The sequence below is a fragment of the Myodes glareolus genome, chromosome 17 (assembly GCF_982192425.1).
Source record: "Myodes glareolus chromosome 17, mMyoGla1.1, whole genome shotgun sequence".
NCBI classification, from domain to species: Eukaryota; Metazoa; Chordata; class Mammalia; order Rodentia; family Cricetidae; genus Myodes; species Myodes glareolus.
In genome coordinates this window covers 16,477,671-16,499,735 of record NC_142042.1, presented here as the reverse complement: position 1 = coordinate 16,499,735, position 22,065 = coordinate 16,477,671, and the positions used below count along the sequence as shown (strand labels likewise).

Genomic DNA, 22,065 nt, shown 5'->3' with positions numbered 1-22,065 from the left:
GGTCTTTTTTGGAACCAGGGTAAACTACTGAGACTCAGGCCTCTATTGAGCTTGCCATGGCTGGGTCCCACAGCTGTGTGTCATGCCCATGATTCAGTCTCTGAATTTGGTTCCCATATGCTTGAATCTCAGGACACACTGTTCCTCTTTGGGCATTCACCAGAGGCTGCAGCAATAAGCAGGAATGTGCACTCCATTGTCTTCTTCCTAAAGTGGGCTTATAGAATGAGAGACTAAGCCCTAGGCTCTCTGTAGAGACATTGCGGTACAGTGGTTTCTTCCTGACTGCTACCTTCAATCTCAGATCCTTCTTAACATATTCCATCAGCCCTTGCAAAAGTAGAAAAGATGCCCATCTTCCAGATGGCTTAGTTGCTGGAATTTGTACTTTTTATGTTTTTTTTAAATATAGCCATATATAATATTGCACAGATTCCACAATAATATGGAATATTCATATCCCTTTGGATTAAGTTACTGTAAAAATAACTCTCAGGTTTGCTTTTATTACTTTTAAAACATGTATGACTCATGCATGCATCAACATAATATACTAGAATTAATCTCGTTCTAGTTAAATTTGGAGTAAAAATCTCTTCTTGGGTTTCATTATCTTAGTTCTCCTTTGCAGTAAGAACAAAATCCCCAAGCAAACAAACAAACAACAAAACCCTTACACCTTATAACTTTGTATATATTTCATATATTCCCTCCCTTAGAAGTCAGAAGTATACACCTGCAACGCAACACCTACTCTTAGGGCTCAGAAAGAACTGTGGAAGAAGGGCAGGAAGATTGTAATATGCAGAGGGCATCAGGACCCTTGCCTCCAGATAGTGTCCTGTAGACAGAACGGGAAAACACACCCCAAACACCCACAGCATTGTTGTTTTCTAAAGGAGATCAGTGTAATGGCAGCACCAGATGCGGTGCTAACATGGACGGGAAATTCCACATGACTGCACTCCTACATGAGGAGCTGCAGGAAGGCAATGGCTGCTTTCAGGGAGAATCAGTTCTTCCAGGAAGAGCTCCCACATAATATAGTCAAATCCCAAGTGATCAATTCTGGACACATGCTTATATGAGCAATGCTAATAATGTTCATATGGACTCAGTAGAAGGTGTGTGTGTACATGTGTGTGTTCACTGCTATATTCCAAGCATAGAGAACCAAGATTTCTTCCTCCTCAGTAAGATGGCATTGTATATTGCCAACAAATGTGCAACCTCCCTCCTATCTGTCAGCGGTTTTTCAGGTCTCAAGTTTTTTTTTTTAAAATATTTATTTATTTATTATGCATACAATATTCTGTCTGTGTGTATGTCTGCAGGCCAGAAGAGGGCACCAGACCTCATTACAGATGGTTGTGAGCCACCATGTGGTTGCCGGGAATTGAACTCAGGACCTTTGGAAGAGCAGGCAATGCTCTTAACCACTGAGCCATCTCTTCAGCCCCAGGTCTCAAGTTTTGTTACACTGTTTCCCTCATCTAAATTACTCATTTTATTTTATATAATCCTATACTCTTCTAATCCTGCTGGAGATGATTATAGTATTTATATTTATGTTTGAATGTTTGTCTCTGAAAAAGGAAATAGTTATCTGTATAATAAAGACAGTGTCTAGCTTTTTATAAATGGGTACTGACAGTTTTCTGAATTTAGTTGAGTAGCATGCATGCCCCTGATATAACCACAGTTAACACATTTTTTCTACAGAAACAATTTTTAATTCTGGACCTAGTATATTCTAATGGACTATAGTAAGTATTTCACCAACACTGAAAAAAAATGTCATTTTCTTCTTTACATACAAAATAGTGTAACTGAGGTTCTGAAAGGATTGGTACTAATATACAGAATTAGATTTGATATTCTTGGTTGTCTTCAAACTTTTGTGATTTGTTTACTATTGAACGGCATAAAATCCAGCTCAAATAGTTAATACGTGTAGAATAAATGAAGAATGTGCTCCTTAGTCCCTTGCCTTCATGTGCCTTCCAGAGTGACCCAAAGAATGACTCATGGACTTTTGGCCTTGTTGTGCTTCTAGACAATACCTGTCTACATGAGTGTGAACACTACCATCTTCCAGGCCCTGTAGCAGCTTCAGTATCCTTCCATATTTTCCTGAACTTCCAGTAAGGGAAACTGCCACTTTCTTCTTTATTGAAACTTAGTTACAATAAAAAAGTCAGTAAACAAAAGCTAAAGCTAATATTACCAATGTAATTTAAATTTTGGTTTGTAAATATATAATATAAGCATTTATCTGTGACCCATTTATGTAACTGAACAAGAGCTAACAGAGGCCAAATCCTCTTTGATCTGAAATAAAATGAAAGGTGGAGTTGGGGGTGGGGGCGAGGGGAAGACTCAGATGTATCTACATGTTTCTTTCCAGATCTTGTTTGATGTGATCAGGATTCTATTCTGTCTCTGGAAACTGAGAACGAGTCCATCTGTAAAGATGTCAACCTAGAGAAGAGTTTGAACTGATCCCAATTATCAGAGCAAGGTCTGGGAAGGGAAGGGCTCAGAAGAAGGCAGAAACTTCTAAGCCCTATCATTTTCCAATCACATCAAGTTTTGCTCTGATACTGGTGACTGGTGGTTGGTTCCTGTGGATTGTTATTACTTGACAGAATCTAGTGGTTGGAGTTTAAAATCATCTAGGAAATTTATGACTCAGCACTGGACTAAGTCATGTTAATAGAATTAGTATGAAATAAAAGTGTGAAGAGAGCTTTCAATGCCATAATTTCCCAACGCTTACAACTTCATGCTCTTCGTTGTGTGTTTTGACCTGTTTTTAATGTTAAGCATAACTCATCAGACTGGAAGTTGCTATAAACAGAAAATCACAACAAGTTCAAATGATACCTAAATTGTTTCATGCAATATATTTTATTACTGGGTGAACTATCTCATATGTCAAACAAATGAAATTCAGACAGCAAATGATGCAGAAAAATCATAGATATAACTTTCCAGTAAAATCATTACATTCCTCTTTTTACTTCTTCATATGATCATCTTCATTCTCTAGACTAACGTAAAGAGGTATTTTAACATTATAAGACTAACACGTGCTATTTACCAGCATAGATAATTGGTGGCATCTAGGGGAGATATCTATTTCATTTATTCATTACCTATTATGTGAATAAATGTGTATTTGAGCATAGGATATATATCACAGAGACTCATAGTTGGGTTTGGACACGTATGATAAATGTGCTGCGGAGATCTGAAAAAACCTAAAGTTTCTGGGTTAATTTAAAGGAAGTGGGTGAAGATGCTTATAGCAATTTTTGCTTATGTTTAGAATCTACTTCTATATTGACTTCAATAACTTGTTTTCATCCTGACTTTTTTTTTGCTTTCAAAATGCTGTCTTTATGTCTCATATTACTTTATTTAAAGTCTCCTTTTTAATCCTGGCTCTATGATAACAATCAGAAGTAATTCTGAGATTTTAAAACATTTTATCCATCAACTATTCAATAAATATTCAAGAAACACTCAGGGGCAGACATCACACAGTGACTGAGTAAAACAGACAGTAAACAATTGGCAGAGTCAAAAGTACAATTCAAAGTATGCTGTAGGGATACAAACCACAGGGGAAAAGTCAGGGGAGGTTTCTAGGTAGGGAGACAGGGGTATTGAGATGAAGGAACAATACATGAACTAAGGGCTAAAGGTCAGACAGCCGCCAGGCGGAAGAAAAATAATGTGCCGGTATATAAAAATGATCAGCTGGGTGCTTAGGGAACTGCATGGCAATCTGGTTGTCTGATACCTGGTGTGAGTTGGGTCAGGAAGAGTCTAAGGGACTGAGAGAAGAGCTACTATGGGGGAGTATTCATGTCTCATGAGAGTCTAGACTTTAGTTTATCCATGGCTGGAAAGAAAACACAAGGTATCTCAAGAAAGGATGTGAAGTCTACTGGGTTCAGTGTCTGATTGCATAGAACAATGATGTATTCAGAACGAGGCCGAAGTCATGTCTGCTGTTCTTTGTGCTTCCTTGGGCAGTGGTGTTACTCTTGAAATTCCTGGACAGTCAGGCAGCACTGGGGAAATCAATCCTTTAGTTAGCAGTTTCACTGATGAACACAAGCTACACAAGGTAATGGGCAGAGCTCATCTCTTTGGAGGCTGAACAGGAAGAAGGCATTTCTCTCTTTCCGTGGCCTGCACACTGTGCTGAATCTGAAAACCAACAAGTGGTTAGCTGAGGTTTCACATCAGCTGAGCACCGCCTTTCCCACCGCACTGCAAATTCAGCTCTTAAGAGCTCCAGGAGAAATTACCCCAGGCAGTCTTTTGTCTTCTCTCTCCATGGTCTCTGCATAGCACTAAGTGAGCCCTGAAGGAGACACTAAAAAAATTGTAAAGAACAACAGAGAAGCAAGAGCCAGCTGTGGATAATAAAGGGGGAAGCTTCAAGTTAAGTATTAATCAAACGATGGAAGAAATAGAGAGGAGAAAAGAAAACCGCCCAAGAGCAGGAGAGGATGCTGGAGCCCAGACATAGGGCTCATTAAAGTCTCAAATCCATCTAGATTCTGCTGAAGTCCTTGAACTCACCTTATTACAGTGCTCCCACATGCTGGGTCATTGTTTTCTGGGAATTTCAGGAAGATCTCCTTGTGCTCCTTTGAACAGGGTCTTAGTTCTACATTCCCGTAGTTTTTACCATCTTGCTACAGGAAAAAAGTCAATCTGAAACAGATCCATTTGGTCTTGGAAAAAAAGCATCATAAAAATGCTTTTTTTTTTCATGAAAGTTATCAAGCTTGTATTTTTCCCCACAATTTGCCCAAATCACCCCGATTAACTGCAATAAATTGTGTTCGTGTCCCAGCCTTGAGTTTGACAACTAGCATTTCACAGAGTTCACATTTTCCGTTGCTTGGTGGGCTAAGTTTACTTCAGTTAACTGACAGATGGGCATCAAACCTACATTCCCAACTGAAGAGTAACCTTAAGACATACTGAGGGATGGTTCTCAGGCCTGCCCTAGCCCCTAGCTCAGTAAGATGATGCCTAGGTAGCCCCAGGGAGGCATCGAGCACAGACACTTTACTATTCCTGTCTAAATATATACGCTCCTCAATCCACCATGAGGTGACAGTCCAATCATAAAAATCATCCTCAAATGAAATGCACCAAACGCTTAACCAGGCAAAGATGACAGCTCAGACTGTTGTGTGTTAGCAGGCATCTGGGCAAAGGCACTGAAGGCAAAGCTTACTTAAGTGTTTCAAAATATCTTTTGCAATCACTTCACTTTTGCCCTTAAAAAACTCCCATGGTAGGAGACAGAGGAAGCTGGTTTTCTACAGTGGGGACTGTAGAAAAGATGGAAGCCAGTGTTCTCTTGTGCAGCTGCTCACTGAGGCGAGTACTGGTGACAGTGGGGTCCACATCTCAAAAAGGAATGTTAACTCTGTTAACCCAATCCACACCACACATCATGTGTGTAAACATGTGTACACATCCATGACCCTGTTAATATGTACAATATTAATGTGCATGGGCTGAAAACTTTTAAGTTAAAAATATCTATTTGCATAAACATCTTCAAATAAGCTAATAGCTCACTGTGGTAGGAGCTGGCATATCCCCGCTGCCACACTCTGTTATTCTCCAATAAAAGTCCATATTTGGAGACTCAGCAAATTATTTTTGTTTTTGCCAGGTTATCTGGCACAGAACTATGGACTTTCTTCTGGTCTCCCACAGATTCCGTTTTCTTTCCTGGAAACAGTGCAAAACTCAGAAAGCAAGCATACACAGGCTAAGGCAGTTTCAATTTCGGTTTTCTATCCCCACAACTGGGTGGGTGCAATATCCTGTTTGACTCCTCTTTCTAAAGAACAGAACTTTGGACACTTGCTGCCAGACGCAGCAGCAAGCTTAAGAGTGCTGAGCCAGGGTAGCAGAGACTCGTCCCTTGCAGTCAGGTGAGTGCCCTGCGACTCGGTACCCAATGCACACATTTCTAAGGGGCTTCAGCAAGGTCCTGAGATCCCAGGGCGCAAACTCTACCCTGGTTCAAGGTTACACTGGTGGATGGCTGAAGGTGACAGGAAGCGGCTCCGTTGCCCCAGTGCGTGTGAACACTCACTGCTTGGCATGGGAGGGAGGCGCAGTGGCTCTGGTGCATCAGCCATAGCCAGGGATGGGGGATGTGAGCGAGGTTCCCAGAGGAACTGGTCTGTGCAATCCTGTATGCATCTCCACCATAAGGGGGCGAAGTTCTTTCTACTACAGAGGGACCTTACCCCAGGTTGCTTAGTTGCTCTCTCCCTGTGCGCTTCCTGAAGTTGAAGAAACAGAAAACAGAGCCATGTCATGTTATGTCAGACAGACTAATTCCGCTATTCGGATTTGAAGCATCTCTGTGGTACCAGCTGCACTCCCGTGCCCTGAGGGGTGGAGTCAGTCACAATCTCTTTGGTCAAAGGTTAAAAACAGCAGTTAAGCCCGAATTCCTTGATGTACTGTTTCAAATGATGTCATTCATTCAAGAACAGTTTTAGACAGCTTTGATAACTTGTGAAAAATCGAGGGCTGAGGCAGTTTTAACTGTCTTCTGTGTGACTCCAGATACCTTTGGAAACCAAGGTTGATTTACATGATACAGTTGGAGCTATGTGTTTCTACTTATTTAATGTGGATTTGAAGATTCTTATTAGGATCTGCTTGAGAGCAGGGAGTAAAAAATGACATGCTCATCAATATTATCCTAAGAGAGAGAGAGAGAACTGATCATTAAGGTAATGTCTTTCACAGAATTTAAGGTGAGGTGAACTTTCCCATTTGATACCTATTCTAAATTGACGTTAAGTTTAAAAGAAAAGGTTTTAAGTTGACATCACAAGACAAACAGCACCCTGTAGTGGTAATTCATTTGTATTTTAATAAATAAAACTTGCCTGATGATCAGAGAGTAAAACAGCCACCCTGGTCAGTCTTACAGACCAGGGAGTAGGGACACATACCTTCAATCCCAATAGCCACACTAGTTTGCCGTAGAAACCAGGCAGTAATGGTGCACATCTTTATTCCCAGAGGGACTTCTTTCTAGCGGGAACAGCTCTCAGACAGGCTCATTCTGAGGATTCCTGGAGGCAGGACCGCCATTTCAGACTGAGGTAGAGGTAAGACCCGATGGCTCGCTGTTTTGCTTTTCTGACCTTCAGGTTGAACCCCAATATCTGTCTCTGGGTTTTTATTTATCATGCTATGCAGCCAATAAGATTGCACTTTATATCATAATAACATGTCACCAATCAGTAGAGACCACTTGGTACTTCTCAATTAAGAAGCTTAGTTTAGAAGTCTGAATTGGGGAAGTTGATTCTGACAGGGAAATTTTGGAGGTAAGGTCTATAAAAGGGAGATAGGAATAGTGGTGTTGACTCCCTATTCCACGGAGTAACTTAGGCTCCCTAAGGCATTTTTCTGCATGCCTGTATGGCCTCCAGTGCATGTAAAAAGAAAAGGCAATAAATAGTCTTTAACGTATAGGATACTTTTATGAGATGATGTAAATCTGACACCACCTTCAGACCTTTGCCCACAGAAGTATTTATTGATCAGAATGCATTTTCAGAGAAATTTGCCACTGGAGAGAAATAATATTTACGTGTCGTCTTCCACACCATGGGCAGGTAGTAGATGTGGGATGATGAGTTGTCAGTGTAAGACCACACACTCATCACTTGTCATTGTGCAGGACGGAAGCTAAAGGTTCGGGGGCTGCTCTCAGTTGATTGATTGCTTGCCTAGTGTTGATGAACCTTCACTCCTCAGCAGCTTATAAATTCGGCATGGTGTTATTCATCCATGCCCCTGCCTTTCAGGAAGTGGAAGCACCAGAATCAATTGCTCAAGATCAGTCTTTGCTGCTGAAAAAAAAATAGATATATAAAATAAAAATTTAAAAAATTAGAAGCCATCCTGAGCTTGGTGAGATACTACCCGAAAAAAACAATTGAAAATATAGTAATACATCTGCCCACCCACCACCCCCCCAAGAAAAATCACAATTAGAATGCTAGGTAAGACGATGCATGTATGTAATTTCAATAGAAAAAGTGTGTGGTGGCAGAATAAGATGTTCAAGGCCAGTCTATGCTATATAGAAAGTTTGGCCCCTTGCATAGGTTACATAAGACTTTGTTGAAGTAGAATGAGGCAGAAAAGACCAGTTACTAGATTGACTTAAAGCTCCATGTTTGTACTGTTTGTTGCCAAGCATGACTTCATTTGCTCGCTGTAATAGAACAACCTGGAGAAATAGATAAAACCCCACAGGCTGTTGCCCTTAACCTGACCCCAAAAGCTTACTCCTGACAAATGTAACAAACGTCTTTGTAAAGTAAAAAGCTAACTGCCATGTGTGCTTCTGAAAAAAAAAATCGCCCTTGCTTGCCTGCTTGCCACACTTAGAGTATAAAACGTGAATGCAAACTGGACTCCAGATAGAAACCTTCAGGAACCATCCTGACTTTGGTCCACTGGTGAATACATCTCCTCTCTTCTACTCTCATTGGTTTTGGAGTGGTTGCTTTAGAGAGATTCCTGAAAAATTACCATTCAACCCCAACAAAGATAAAGTAACCCCATACGAAAAACTTAAACGGATGCACTCGTTGTGTGAATACATGGCAATTGACATACCACTAGAGGTGACTTGGAGATCTCATCCTCTCCTGAGAATAATTTTTTTTTGGATTTGCAGGTTACCATAACATCTAGTGCCAGCATGGAGGCTCCCATCTGCCTAGTGGAAAATGAGAATCAAGAGTTGAGGGTGAATCCCGAAGCAGTAAACATTCTTGAGAAAATTACTCAGCCTGTGGTGGTGGTGGCTATTGTAGGACTGTACCGTACAGGGAAGTCCTACCTGATGAACCGCTTGGCAGGACAGAACCATGGTGAGTGCTGTCCTCAGACAGAAGGACAGAGGTCATTTATTTGGAATCATTGGCAATGCAAATGATCATTCTCTCCTGATCATCAGAATGATCAATCATCAGATCGGTTCCCATCACCTTCCCTTTTCTCTCATCTTAGTTTTACTATGGAGTCAATGCAAGTGCAATTCACTGTGTTTTGTTTATTAAAATAATGATGATGGGATGGTGGAAGGAAGCAAGAAGGGAGGGAGAGAAGGAAGGAAGAAAGGGTGGTCAATTAGGTTTTGAAAGCATCACTCTGTGAGGCAGAAAAAGAGAGGGAAGAAAGAACCAACAATAGAGGGAGAGAAAGATGGGAAAAGGGAAGGAGGAGGGAAAAGGAAAAGAAAAGGAGGAGGGGAAAGGGGGAGAGAAGATTTGAGTGTGTGTCATATTCTTTTTGAGTTACCTTTTTATTTTTCTGCCCTACTTCATCACAGCCTTTTAATAACTATATACATTTCTCTATGAAGTCTTTTAAAATATGTATATGCAGTAAAACTAAATTACATACAGTGTATACCATCATTAATAAAGATAATTCTTATTTCTTTACTAGCCAGGTCAAAATATAAAACTTTGTTAGCATTCAAATACTTTATGCATAACCTTGTGTACTCTCCCAAGGCTCATCAATATTCTTATTTTCATGAAACTTCCCCCACTGGTTCACAAAATCAGTTATAAAATCTAACTGTGCATCTATAAAAATCAGTTCACTTTGACCTACTTTTAAACTTCTTAACAAGTATACTTATACATATTTACATAAAGCATATGTGTCTATTTTAATGCATCAAAAGACATCCAACACATGTTGTCTGATGTCTTTGGTTATCTTTGTTCACAAGTTCATCCTGCTTGTTGTAAGTATTATTAAATTACTTTAAAATTTTATAGTATGTCCATATGTGAAAATATCATTTGCTATAGTGAGCATTAATTTCTTTGAAGAGCTTATTTTGGAGGACAAGGTTTTCACACACAAGCTTGTCTTTATGTTGGGGCACTTTTGCACAGAGTTCTCTTAGTGTAGCATAACCAGAAGTGAATCTAGATTTCAGGAAGTTTGCATGTTCAGTGTTTCCTCATGACATCAAATTGCTTTTTAAACTTTATATGTAGTTCACATATTTATTAACAACAATAGAGAATTCTGCATTTTGTAAAAAATAAAAACTCCATCTGATTTTAATTTTTGCTAATGTGGCTAGTTTGGTTCTGTGTCACCAGCTTATAGACAAGGTGGGACAGCTCTTCATATCTAGCAATTCTCATGCTTTATTTTGTAAAATACACACTCAAGTCTTTCAAAAATTAAGTCATTTAATCTGCCCTTTCCCACTACTTTCCTCTTCCTATAAGGAACATGCAATGGCTTCTTTCCTCCTAATATTTTGTACCTAGACCAGCTCAGTGCCACTGTGGCTAGAACTTCTGTCTCCTATACTCTAAGGATTAATATGAATGAACATGGCTTTATTATTCTCTCTTGCAGGCTTCAATCTGGGCACCACAGTGAGGTCTGAAACTAAGGGCATCTGGATGTGGTGTGTGCCTCACCCCACTAAGTCAAAGTTCACCCTTGTGCTTCTAGACACAGAGGGTCTAGGTGATGTGGAAAAAGTAAGTCAGAGAGTTATGGGGGCTAGCCTTGAGTCGGTGTACCATTTGATTGCAGCTTTAGTTCACCTTTAGTGCTGGTTGCAACAATCGCAAACATGATAGAGTACGACCCACTGGCTCTGGAGTTTGTGGGATTGGGTGGCATCTAATCTATTTACCTGGCTTTCAGAGTATCACATCTTACCTCAAATATTGCTTCCAACCTGAACTTCCAAAAGTTCACACATAGTCTCTGCTTTGGTGAAACCAAATAGGTATGTGAGGCATTTATATGACCTGTGCGATATATTTTTTATTTACTGAGTATTAACCTTGTCACATGTGTGACTTATTTAAATCTATAATTATATCTACCAGCAAGCATTTAAAAAGAAGCTGTTTTTCTACTATAGCCATCACAGCCCAGGTACACAGTCACACTAATGTGACACAGCCCTCCTTGCTACAATTAATCGTGTTTCTCCATGTACTAGCCTTGCATTCTACTGTTGGCACAGATGGTCATCATGGTTGTATTTCTGTCCGTACAGGTCTGCCTCTTCCTATTGTTACATGAAAATTTGCATTCTTACAGATGAATGCAGTACTTCGTATTTTGTAGATGTTTCATGAATAGTTGTTGAATCTGAGTAAATATTACTGCCTCTACTACAACATAATTGATAATCTGTTAATTAAATGGTATGGTGTTATTGCACATATTCTGTACTAAGCACTGTAGCAAATATTTTGCATAGTTGGACAGTGTCATTGATTTTGGTTATGGAAACTGGTAAGGTCAGTTTCAATGCTGAAAAGGAAATAAGAATTTTTATTCTTCAAATCATCATTCTTCATTCTATTAGTCTGATGTTTATCTGCTTAAGCAGCCAATAAACAAGTGAAAGAATGGAGGTTAGCTTCTGAAATCCCTCGTCTTCATGTGTCCTCTAGGGTGACTCTAAGAATGACTCATGGATCTTCGCCCTGGCTGTGCTTCTGAGCAGCACCTTTGTCTACAACAGCATGAGCACCATCAACCATCAGGCCCTGGAGCAGCTGCAGTATCCTTCCAGGGACCGAATCATGCTTTATTAATTTAAAACAGTGACAACTGGGAATATGGCTTATGTTACTCAGTAATTCAGACTGAGGAAATGGGTTTGTAGGAGACATCTAGGAGGGTAGAATGTTGCCTTTTATTCCTTAGCAAAGGTCCCAGTTATGTGACTGAACTGACCGAGCTGATCAGAACAAAATCCTCTTCACAATCTGAAGAAATGGATGATGACTCTGATGAATTTGTGAGCTTCTTTCCCGACTTTGTCTGGACTGTTCGGGATTTCACTCTGGAGCTGAAGTTAGGTGGACGCGCCATCACAGCAGATGAGTACCTGGAGAATGCCCTGAAGCTGATTCCAGGTATCAGAGCCTGGCTTGGGAGGGAAGGCACTAACTGTCTCATTCATTACTTGACATAAATGTTGCTTTTACCCTAATTTGAACTCTTAGCCAGTAGTAAACTGATAACTGAAAAGCAATTAGTGAGCATTTTCCATGGTTATCATCCTGGACAATCTTCAGCTGCTGGAGTTTAAATACAATGGATACAATGAGACATAAATATTGGACCAAATGATCTTAAATTAATTAATTGTGGAAAATGTTATTTGGATGGTAATGCTTTCTATAATGTTCATACCCCACATATTATGCACCTTATAAAGGCTTTCTGTGTCCTCTCTCTCTCTTACACACACACACACACACACACACACACACGCACAACCACACAATATAGATAATATACGACATATATTATAACTTAACCTTAACATACATATATTTCAACCATATATATATATTTAACTTTATACATATACACATATATACACAGAGGGAGAGTACACAGATCATATAAAATCACATGAAATGAAGTGATATATTCCAAATTGTATTTCTTTTATACAATATATTTATTACTACTTGACTACTTAATATTTTTCAGGTAAGGTTGTTTTATGAATAACTCAGAAAAAAAGGATTATTTTCCTACAGAGAACTTGAATATTTATTTTCCATTTCTCATAACCTTCTTCTTTTCTCTTGACAGCCTCACAGTTAACATATTTGATATTATAACTATTTTTGAATATACAATATTTAGATATTGAGAGAGGTCTCTCTGCATTTTTATTCATTCATTTATTTTATTCTCTCAACAAACATTCATTGAATAGTTGTATGGCACGGGATTGCTGTAGTTCTCAGTCAACACTAACAGACTCTTATTTAGCAAAGAAAAGAGGTCTTTACATTACATGTAAGTTAGTATTACTCATCATAATTGTCAAGGCTCAGAATCTTCTAAAGTATTTATGGTGTGTGTCTACAGGAAGCTGATATTTGTGCTTTTTCTCTCCTGACCTGATATTATATGCCATCTTTCATTTTTTTCCTGGTTGCATCTTATTGTTTTCTGCATCACTTTGTTTTAAGGTCCTAATTTTATTTCTGATAAGGATATTGTAAAGTCAGAAAACTTCTTCTAACACTTTGGTTTCATTAGTTAATTGTCCAGTAAATGTTTGCGAAATTCTTAATCCACTGGGGTCTGTACCAAACACTAGGAAGACCAAAGATCAGTTGCCTTTATCCCATGGATAGCTGGTACTCTTTGTCATCATAATTGCTTTATTGCCCTTTACTTTAAAGCAGAAATGGATTTGTCATTGTCTAAGATGCTCAAATGAAGAGCATGTGGGTGGATTATAGGAGATGAAGGAGAGAACAACTGTGACCCCAGGTTCTCTGGAAATGAAAATACCAGGCCCTGAGCCCGAGGGCCGTTTTGTTAAAGAACTAATTTCTCTTATATATTTTTACAGGCAGGGGTCTCAAAGCCCAAAATGCTAACATGCCTAGGGAATGCATCAGGCATTTCTTTCCAAAACGGAAATGTTTTGTCTTTGATCGGCCTACAAAAGAGACAGAACTCTTAGTCTATGTTGAGGACATACCAGAAGACCAGTTGGATACCAATTTCCAAGAGCAATCGAAAATATTCTGTTCTTACGTCTTCTCCAATTCCAAGGCCAAGACCTTGAAAGAGGGAATCATTGTCAACGGAAACAGTGAGTTACCTTTGGGCTAAGGAATATCTCTCTACGTTGAAATAGTGTGCTGAAAATTTTTGATTAAAGGTTAGTGTCTCATACAGAGAAAGAGTTGTTTATGCTATTCAGAAAATTTCATCTTTCTGAAATAGTATCTCTCTATATGGAGTCTTATTGAAACCTAATAAAGCTTATGAAATGGCTAACGTTCAAAGAAGCAGGACTAAGGTTAAAGAGGGAATACCTGGTTTGAAATAACGTACCAGGACACAGCTGCTTGTCTGGTTAGAAAAGACAGTTCTAAAGGAAGTAAGAGACCAAGGTTCCTAAAAGTTCATTGTGAATTTGAGCTAAAAAATTCACTATTTTTGGACTCAGGTGATGGTTCAGTCAGTAAAGTGCTTAGCTTACAATCATGAGTTCAGTTCTCAGAGTCCACCTGAAAGTGTTGAGAGTGGTTGTGCACACCTGTAACTGGGGAAACAGAGACAAGCAGATTATCAAGGCTTGCCATTTGCCTTCACACACACACACACACACACACACACACACACACACACACACACACACACACAAATACATACAACCATGCAGACACATAACCCCCCAACACAATATGCACACGTCCTTCAATGAAATATCTCTGTATAGTCACATACATACATATATAGCCAATACACAGAAGAGCTGCTCCTTTCCCATAATGCTCTCTTATTGTTCAAAAATTCAACATTTTCGAAAAACATTATCACTTTTATTTGTGGTTGGGTCTAGCAAAATAGGCTTTACTCTCAAGCATGAAATATTCATTGCCTAAGTAATTTAGTATTTCATTGCTGTTTCGTGAATCGTGAGAAATTAACAATAGTTAATTTGATATTTAACCTTCAATTTCTTGCTTTGGTCAGGACTGGCAACTCTGGTGATGACCTATGTGGATGCCATCAATAGTGGAGCCGTGCCGTGCTTGGAGAATGCAGTGACCACTCTGGCCCAGCGTGAGAACTCCATAGCTGTACAGAAGGCAACTGACCACTACACTGAACGGATGACCCAGCTAGTGAGGCTCCCCACAAACACACTCCAGGAGCTGCTCAATGTGCACACAGCCTGTGAGAAGGAAGCCATTGCTGTCTTTATGGAGCACTCCTTCAAGGATGAAAATCAGCAATTCCAGAAGAACTTGGTGGTACTGTATCTGTGCCTTTTCTTTTTCCTTCCTGATTCCCACCTTTAGGAGTGTTGAAAAATGGCTGCCATTTTGACCTTATCATTCATCTGGATTCTTGTGAGTGACAGGTTTCTACAAGATCAAATTCAGGGACTTGATAATTTTTTCATTGCTACAAAAGAATTTTCAATAAACATATCAGGATGAGGAAGTACATATACATCAGCTCAGTTTTGTAGACTGTCAGCACAGTGCAGGGAGGCTTGTGTGCTCTGCTCAGGGCATCAGCAGACTGAAGCATATTGTAAACTGAGTTCAGTCCTCACCTGAAAGCTGTGGGGAGCCTCATAACTCAAGTAAGGGAATCCCTTGGACTGCAATTTGTAAGTATAATGCAAAGTTTTATGATTCTGTCTCTACACACTCATGTTCTTCATGGAGGAATTAATGAAGCGCTCACGAACCTATGTAAAATTCCTCTCCCTGTGTGAATTGCTTTTTCACAGGTGTATTTTCCTCCATATTAATTCCTGGAGGAGATACTCCTGCCAACCATACCCCACTGTTCAGCTGGCGAATCTCTGTTAATCTCAGTGTTGCTGAAAGAACCAAAGGTCCTGCGGTTAGACCTTATTGTTTCACAGAGCATGAGCCTGGCCACTGAAAAGGCATGGGATGTTCATGGTGACTCAGACATGATAGTGAAGAGTTTCCTGACCCATGGTGTAATTTCCATCTAAGTTTATTAGTTCCCTCAAGATCAAAATTGGATCCGTTTTCCAACAGCTTCCTTTTCTGGTGTCTCTATCATCCCCTGGCAGGTTGCCATAGAAGAACACAAGGAAGATTTCCTTCGACAGAATGAGGCAGCATCTCTCAGTCACTGCCAGGCTGAGATGGAGAAGCTTGCAGAGCCCCTGAGGGAGAACATCTCACGTGGAGCTTTCTCTGTTCCTGGCGGGCACAGACTGTATTTAGAAGCCAGGAAGAAGGTGGAGCAGGACTATGAGCGTGTGCCCAGGAAGGGAGTGAAGGTGAGGAATGAGGAATAAGCAACAGGGAGATGGGGCGCAGGGATGCTAGGAATTATCCTTCTTTCTTATATCTGAACTGCTCATGAGAAGAAGGTTGAGTATATCTACCTAGGCACTTCCAGATTTGAAAGTTCAGAGTTAATAATTCTTATGTATTTCTTTAAAAGTTCCATTGTTTATATATTTCATAGTATATACTGTGCATGATACTGTGTTACATTAAGAAATTTTCATACACACATGCACACACTCATGTATATGGTATGGTGAGAATATTCCCCATATCGCTCTATCCTTTTCTTTCAATAAAGTCATAAAATTAGTCTTTCCCTGAAAGGACTTTAGAATGGATAACACTAACTGGAGCAGAATACTTGCTCCATTGATTAACCCAGGCAATTATTTTCTGAATTAAATAGTGGGATTTGAAGATAAAAGGCACCCTTGTCCATGAGATACTGATGATCTTGCCTCACTGTAGTCAGTTGGATTCTTCAGAATAAGAACTATCCTGGCACAAACAGAGAGCAGAGATAATGATGCAATTAACATCATGGTGGTTGCAATAATATTCAATCCTCAGAATAAGGGTGTGATTATGGACTGCTGTTGTGTGCATTTAAGAGGTGTGTGATGGAGTGACTGAGACACTAATGCATGTCAGGCCACCGAAAAACAGTTATCTCAGTATATTTAGCAACCATGCAGACCTCAGATGACAGCTTAGCAAAGCTTCCTCTAAAAGAAGATACAGAGCAAAGGTAGATTATCAATGGATGTTTACTCATCTAAAACAAAAGGATTCTAGCAGGCAAGAAGTGTGTGTGTTCATTCAATAATGGAGAGAGCAATTGAGGCTCTGCCTAGGGCTCTGTCGTTGTAAGCTGATCTGAAAGTAAAGCATTTTTTGGAAGGAGAGACGTGTGAGATGGCTACCTAAGCTGTTCAAGAATTGTAGAAGAGATTTGAATTACTACTGTTAAAGCAAAGAAAACAGAAGGGGGGGTCTTAAGAAGGGCGAGAAAATATATAGAACTTAGAGGGCAGCATTGTGTTTTTGTGCCTGGCAATTTCACTTTTCTGTTTCCTTAGGCAAATCAAGTCCTTCAGAGCTTCCTACAGTCACAGGTTACCATAGAGGACTCCATCCTGCAATCCGACAAAGCCCTCACTGATGGGCAGAAGGCCATGGAAGGTACATAGGAGAATTGACTCTCACAGGGATGGGAAGGCTTCTGTTAAGCCTGCTGATGTACGGTCAGGAAGGCCTTTCTATATAGATTACATACTCTGTTACTATGAGATTAAGAAGGGTAGGTGTGGTCTCACTCAGCTAGTGTAGCAGGTGTCTTTTAGCATCATTCTAAAATGTGCCCTGGAGGTATGGGCCCTAGAATTCAGAGTTCTTCCTTGAGGTTTTCAAAATCACCTATGTCTCTCAGCCCAAGAAAGGAGAGCTCTGTCCTGACGGTTAGGTTTTGCCTCTTCCAAACCCTTGTGGGACAGCTGAACGGGCTCAGAAGGAGGCAGCAGAACAAGAGCAGGAGCTACTAAGACAGAAACAGAAGGAACTGCAGCAAGTGATGGAATCTCAAGAGAGAAGCTACAAGGAAAATATGACCCAACTCCATGAGAAGATGGAGACCGAAAGGAAGAATCTTTTGAGAGAGCAAGAGGAGATGCTAGCACACAAGTTGAAGGTAAGCTCGTGTGAGCCCTAGAAATTATCAAAGGAACAGTGTTCAGATTTGGCCTTGTCTGACATCTCCACTCTTGCAAATGGTGCTGAGGAAAACACAGGATACAGTTTGTTTTGGCCATTTCTCATACCCATTTATTAGGAAAATTCATTAGTGAGTGCATTTTATTTTTATTTTATTTTTTATTTTTATTTATTTATTAAAAATTTCCACCTCTTCCCCGCCTACCTTTTACCTCCCCCCCACCTCCCCCTCCTCCTCCCCACCTTCCCCTCCCCACCTTCCCCTCCCTCTCTAGTCTTAAGAGCAGTCAGGGTTCCCTGCCCCTTGGGAAGTGAGTGAATTTTAGTAGAGTGATAAATATGTGTCCTTAATTACTTGAGTTGCAAGCACAAACCCCTAACTTTTAAAAAAAAACAAACGTGATTTTCCAAGTGTATTTTCCTTTTTATAGGTCCAAGAAGACATGCTTAAAGAGGGATTTAAAAGAAAATATGATGCACTGGGTGAGGAGATAAGCCTACTACAAAATGTGATTAAAAAAAATAAGAATTCAAGTAGCTCATTAGCTGCACAAGTCTTCGATGGGTTTGGAAATGTGCTAATTTCAGTATTGCCTGGTGCTGGAAAGTTATTTGGTATAGGGCTGAAAGTTCTAAGCAGTCAAATGGAAAAGTCAAAGAGTTCTTCTTAGAAAACTGTAGGTATGGTGTCTTTATTCCTGAGAATTATTTTTGAACTCTGTGTCATGTTAATTTCATTTTATTAAGTTTCAAAACCCAAGACTGTACATAAGTCACTGCCCACAAATTGATGTCAAGTCCCCAGTGCTGAAGACAACACCTACATAACTCAACTCATTGAACATGGAGAAGTCAAGCTGGTGCCCATAGATCCTTCACCCCACATGCTAACATCTTTGGCACAGGGATACACTCTGCATGCTACCAAAGAAAAACAAACATCAATCAGCCACAAACCCTTTGATCTACAAGAGTGTCCTACCTGCAAAATATGCTAGTACAGTAGTGACACAAAACTTGGGAGTAACCAGCCAATCTCTGATCCGACTTAAGGTCCACTCCACAGAATGAATCCCACGACTGCTAGTGTGACCAAGAACCAAAGACTAAATAGCCCAGAGAGCTTAGAGTAAAACCAAATACTACTTTCCTATACATTTCACCGCAAAAGTAGCAATAAAATTACACCTAATGTCATTCTGCTATATTCGTAAATTAGGGCCTTGCTCAGCCATCATTAGAAAAGCTTCCTCCTGCAACATATAGAAGCAAGTACAGAGACCCATGTGATGTGGGAGTCCTCTCTGTGTGCTGTGATTACCATTAATGAATAAAGAAACTGCTTTGGACCTATAGCCAGGCAGAATTTAGGTAGGCAGGGAACGCTGGACTGAATGCTGGGAGAAGGAAGGTGGAGAGAGAGAGAGATGCCATGTAGCCACTAGACTAATACATGCCGAAGCTTTAGCTGGTAAGCCACAGTCACGTGGTGATACACAGATCAATATAAATGGGTTGAATTAAAGTGTAAGAGTTAGTCAATAAGAAGCTAGAGCTAATGAGCCAAGCAGTGATTTAATGGATACAGTTTCTGTGTGATTATTTTGGGGCTAAGCTAGGCGGGCAGCCAGGAACTGGGCTGTGAAAACAAACAAGTGGTCCCTTGCAACAATTGGCATGCAAAAGTGGTGGGCTAAATCCATGTAAAACCTAAAATGCTTAAAAATTACAAAAGAACAGAGTTAAGCATGGTTTGGTAGAGGTAGGGAGGCATGGCTCCTTTAATAGAGATTTTCCTGATTAAGTCATAACAGAAAAAAAGCTGCGCAGTTTTAAAACATGGCTTCCTGGACTATGCCGCCAAGGCAAACTCTGGCTATGGAGCATTTGAATGGCATTTGTGGATTTGGGTATTTGTGTGCCCACTCGGGGTTGGGAAGAAAGTAGCTGAGACCTTGCCCATAGCTTAGGGCTCCTTGCCTGGGCAGGCAGCAGGATCAGGTGTACTAGGTGTGCACAAGCAGGAGAGCATGGCGATTCCTGCTTCCATACACACAGATATTTCCAGGTTTCTCAGTGCTCTGCATGGCAAATTTAGCTACTACTCAGATAAAAAGGGTTTATGTGCTGCACGCTCATCCTCAGGGTTAAAGTGCTGAGGTGGAACCAGCATCCAGAGCAGCTGCAACCAAACTGCTTATTATTTTAAAAGCTCTTCCAGACAGTAAAGAATTATAGATAATGCAATAAGGACAGATTCAGACATAAAAGAACTCTAAATGGGTCACAGTGTTAGAAAAATGTACATAGGCTTGGAAGAGAGAAGAAAAAGTATAGAGAGGTGGAAAAGAAGTAAATCTTTTTTTTTTTAAAAGACTTTAGGGGGCTGGAGAGATGGCTCAGAGGTTAAGAGCATTGACTGCTCTTTCAAAGGTCCTGAGTTCAGTTCCCGGCAACCACATGGTGGCTCACAACCATCTGTAATGTGGCCTGGTGCCCTCTTCTGGCCTGCAGTCATACACACAGAAAGAATATCGTATACATAATAAATAAATAAATATTTTTTAAAAAAGACTTTAAAGAGACAAAGTATAGACAGTCATAGATTAAAAGGAGTAAAGAAAAATAAGCCATGTAAAGATAAAATATACACAGAGTGTCTGGATTATGTATATCATTGTGTTTTCTTTGAATTTTTTGACTGTGAAGAAGCTAAGTACAGAGAGACATTTCATTGTATGGGCTGCTAAGCTAAACCAGCATGTATATTATAAAAGTATCATGACTTCCAAATTTGGGTCTAAGGATATGTTGCTTTGGAAAAGAGGCTCTTCTCTTGTTTCCACAGAGAATGAGAACCTGTGGATTGCTTCCAGACTGGTGTGATTTCATGAAATAAGACCCCCTGAAAGATTGCCTTGAACATTCCACAAAAAATTTCTTTGCTCAACTGCTGACTGAGATGAACTTGGCACACAGGATACACCTTGAAAGATCTGATTAACAGCACCCCCAAACAGCAGGAAGCAATATGGACAGAACTACAACCATATTCCCAAATATTGTTTATAATTGTTTGTTTACACTTAAAGGAGGATATGCTACAGAGATTTGCATTGATATGGATCCTGGTTTATTGATACAAACTTAAGGTCAATTTTGTTATATGTTTATGTATTTCTGATCTCGATTAAGGTATTGTGTTTGCATACAAACCCAATAGTAGTAGTAGGTCATTTAAAATTTAATGTATAATTAAGAAATATAGGTTAATGGATAATCATCTACAATGGTCAGTCTTGTAGTCATGTTAGTTGGATTTTCTGGATGTATGGGGATATATTTCAGTTAGATAGGTATTCTTCAAATCTTTCAGAGACTTCAGAATATGGCATTTAAAATAACTTAGGACTTTTCAAGACAGTGAGACACATCTGCTCCTGACAGCATCAATCTACTTGAAGAGGAAGATGGACATCTAACAAATTTAAAGAAGATGATGGGCATTGAAGAAACTTCTTATGGAGTTTGCTATCCATTTGGGTAAGCAACTGCTCTTGCTTGGACTGCTTAACTGGGCATGGAGGACCTGCAGAGAAATGACTGCTGAAGTTGCCTAAAGGTGAGATGGTTCTTCGGGGCTCCTGCTTCATGAAAGAGTCTGCTAGACATTCTGCAAGATACAAAAAAAAAGAGACTGGCAAACTGCCAATATAAGCAGAACTGTCTTTGAAATTTCCTGCTTTGTGGAAAAGTCTGCTAGATACTATGGACCTGTAGCCTAAAAATGGATACCCCAACGGTACAGAAAAACTTTGGGTGACTGTCTAGGCAGCGAGATATCACTGTCATTTCTAGAGTTCTGGAAGTTGCTTACAATGCACTTCCGATTTACTTAGGTAATATTATATCCTTCTGGAGTCTTTGATAGAGTTGAAGAATAGATCACTATTATTATAGTTTTTCTTAGCTATAAAAGTTAAAGTAGATATAATCATTGTAACCATAATTCTTGCTTGATAACTCTTGTTATATGTAATTTTACTATGCTAAAGTTAAAGCCTTCCTTTTTATTTCAACAGAAAAGGGAAGGTGATGTGGGAGTCCCCTCTGTGTGCTGTGATTACTATTAATGAATAAAAAACTGCTTTGGACCTATAGCAAGGCAGAACTTAGGTAGTCAGGGAAAACTAGGCTGAATGCTGGGGGAAGGAGGGCGGAGAGAGAGATGTCATGAAGCCGCTGCCAGAGTAAGACATGCTGAAACTTTTGCTGACAAGGTACAACCACGTGGCAATACACAGATTAATAGAAATGGATTAATTTAAAATGTAAGAGTTAGCCAATAAGGAGCTCGAGCTAATGGGCCAAGCAGTGATTTAATGAATACAGTTTCTGTGTGATTATTTTTGGGGCTAAGCTAGCTGAGTGGCTG

General features: G+C 39.8%; 1 protein-coding gene and 1 long non-coding RNA gene across 7 annotated transcripts; one reads left to right on the top strand and one right to left on the bottom strand.

Annotated features, from left to right (window-relative positions):
* Positions 1–2,891: 2,891 nt before the first annotated feature.
* On the bottom strand, positions 2,892–7,337 carry LOC146891178 (uncharacterized). 5 transcript variants are annotated; one of them, XR_015735295.1, is made up of 5 exons: positions 7,020–7,337; positions 6,300–6,335; positions 5,617–5,772; positions 4,600–4,734; positions 2,892–4,221 (listed from the first exon to the last, which is right to left on the bottom strand). It is a non-coding gene; the product is annotated as an uncharacterized LOC146891178 (long non-coding RNA). The 5 variants fall into 5 exon arrangements; XR_015735297.1 differs by lacking the exon at positions 5,617–5,772 and having other exon boundaries at positions 7,020–7,336; XR_014997527.2 differs by lacking the exons at positions 5,617–5,772; positions 6,300–6,335 and having other exon boundaries at positions 4,600–4,754; positions 7,020–7,331.
* On the top strand, positions 5,824–22,017 carry LOC125414743 (guanylate-binding protein 7). 2 transcript variants are annotated; one of them, XM_087897515.1, is made up of 12 exons: positions 5,824–5,978; positions 7,090–7,178; positions 8,765–8,960; positions 10,480–10,607; positions 11,541–11,650; positions 11,809–12,008; positions 13,475–13,720; positions 14,611–14,891; positions 15,695–15,907; positions 17,000–17,102; positions 17,414–17,607; positions 18,062–22,017. In XM_087897515.1, the coding sequence occupies exons 3-12, from the start codon at positions 8,789–8,791 to the stop codon at positions 18,299–18,301; spliced, it is 1,887 nt and encodes a 628-aa protein (XP_087753641.1). In that variant the 5' UTR covers positions 5,824–5,978; positions 7,090–7,178; positions 8,765–8,788; the 3' UTR covers positions 18,302–22,017. The 2 variants fall into 2 exon arrangements, with proteins under 2 accessions (XP_087753641.1, XP_087753642.1); XM_087897516.1 differs by lacking the exon at positions 7,090–7,178 and having other exon boundaries at positions 5,842–5,978.
* The last annotated feature ends 48 nt before the right edge of the window (positions 22,018–22,065 follow it).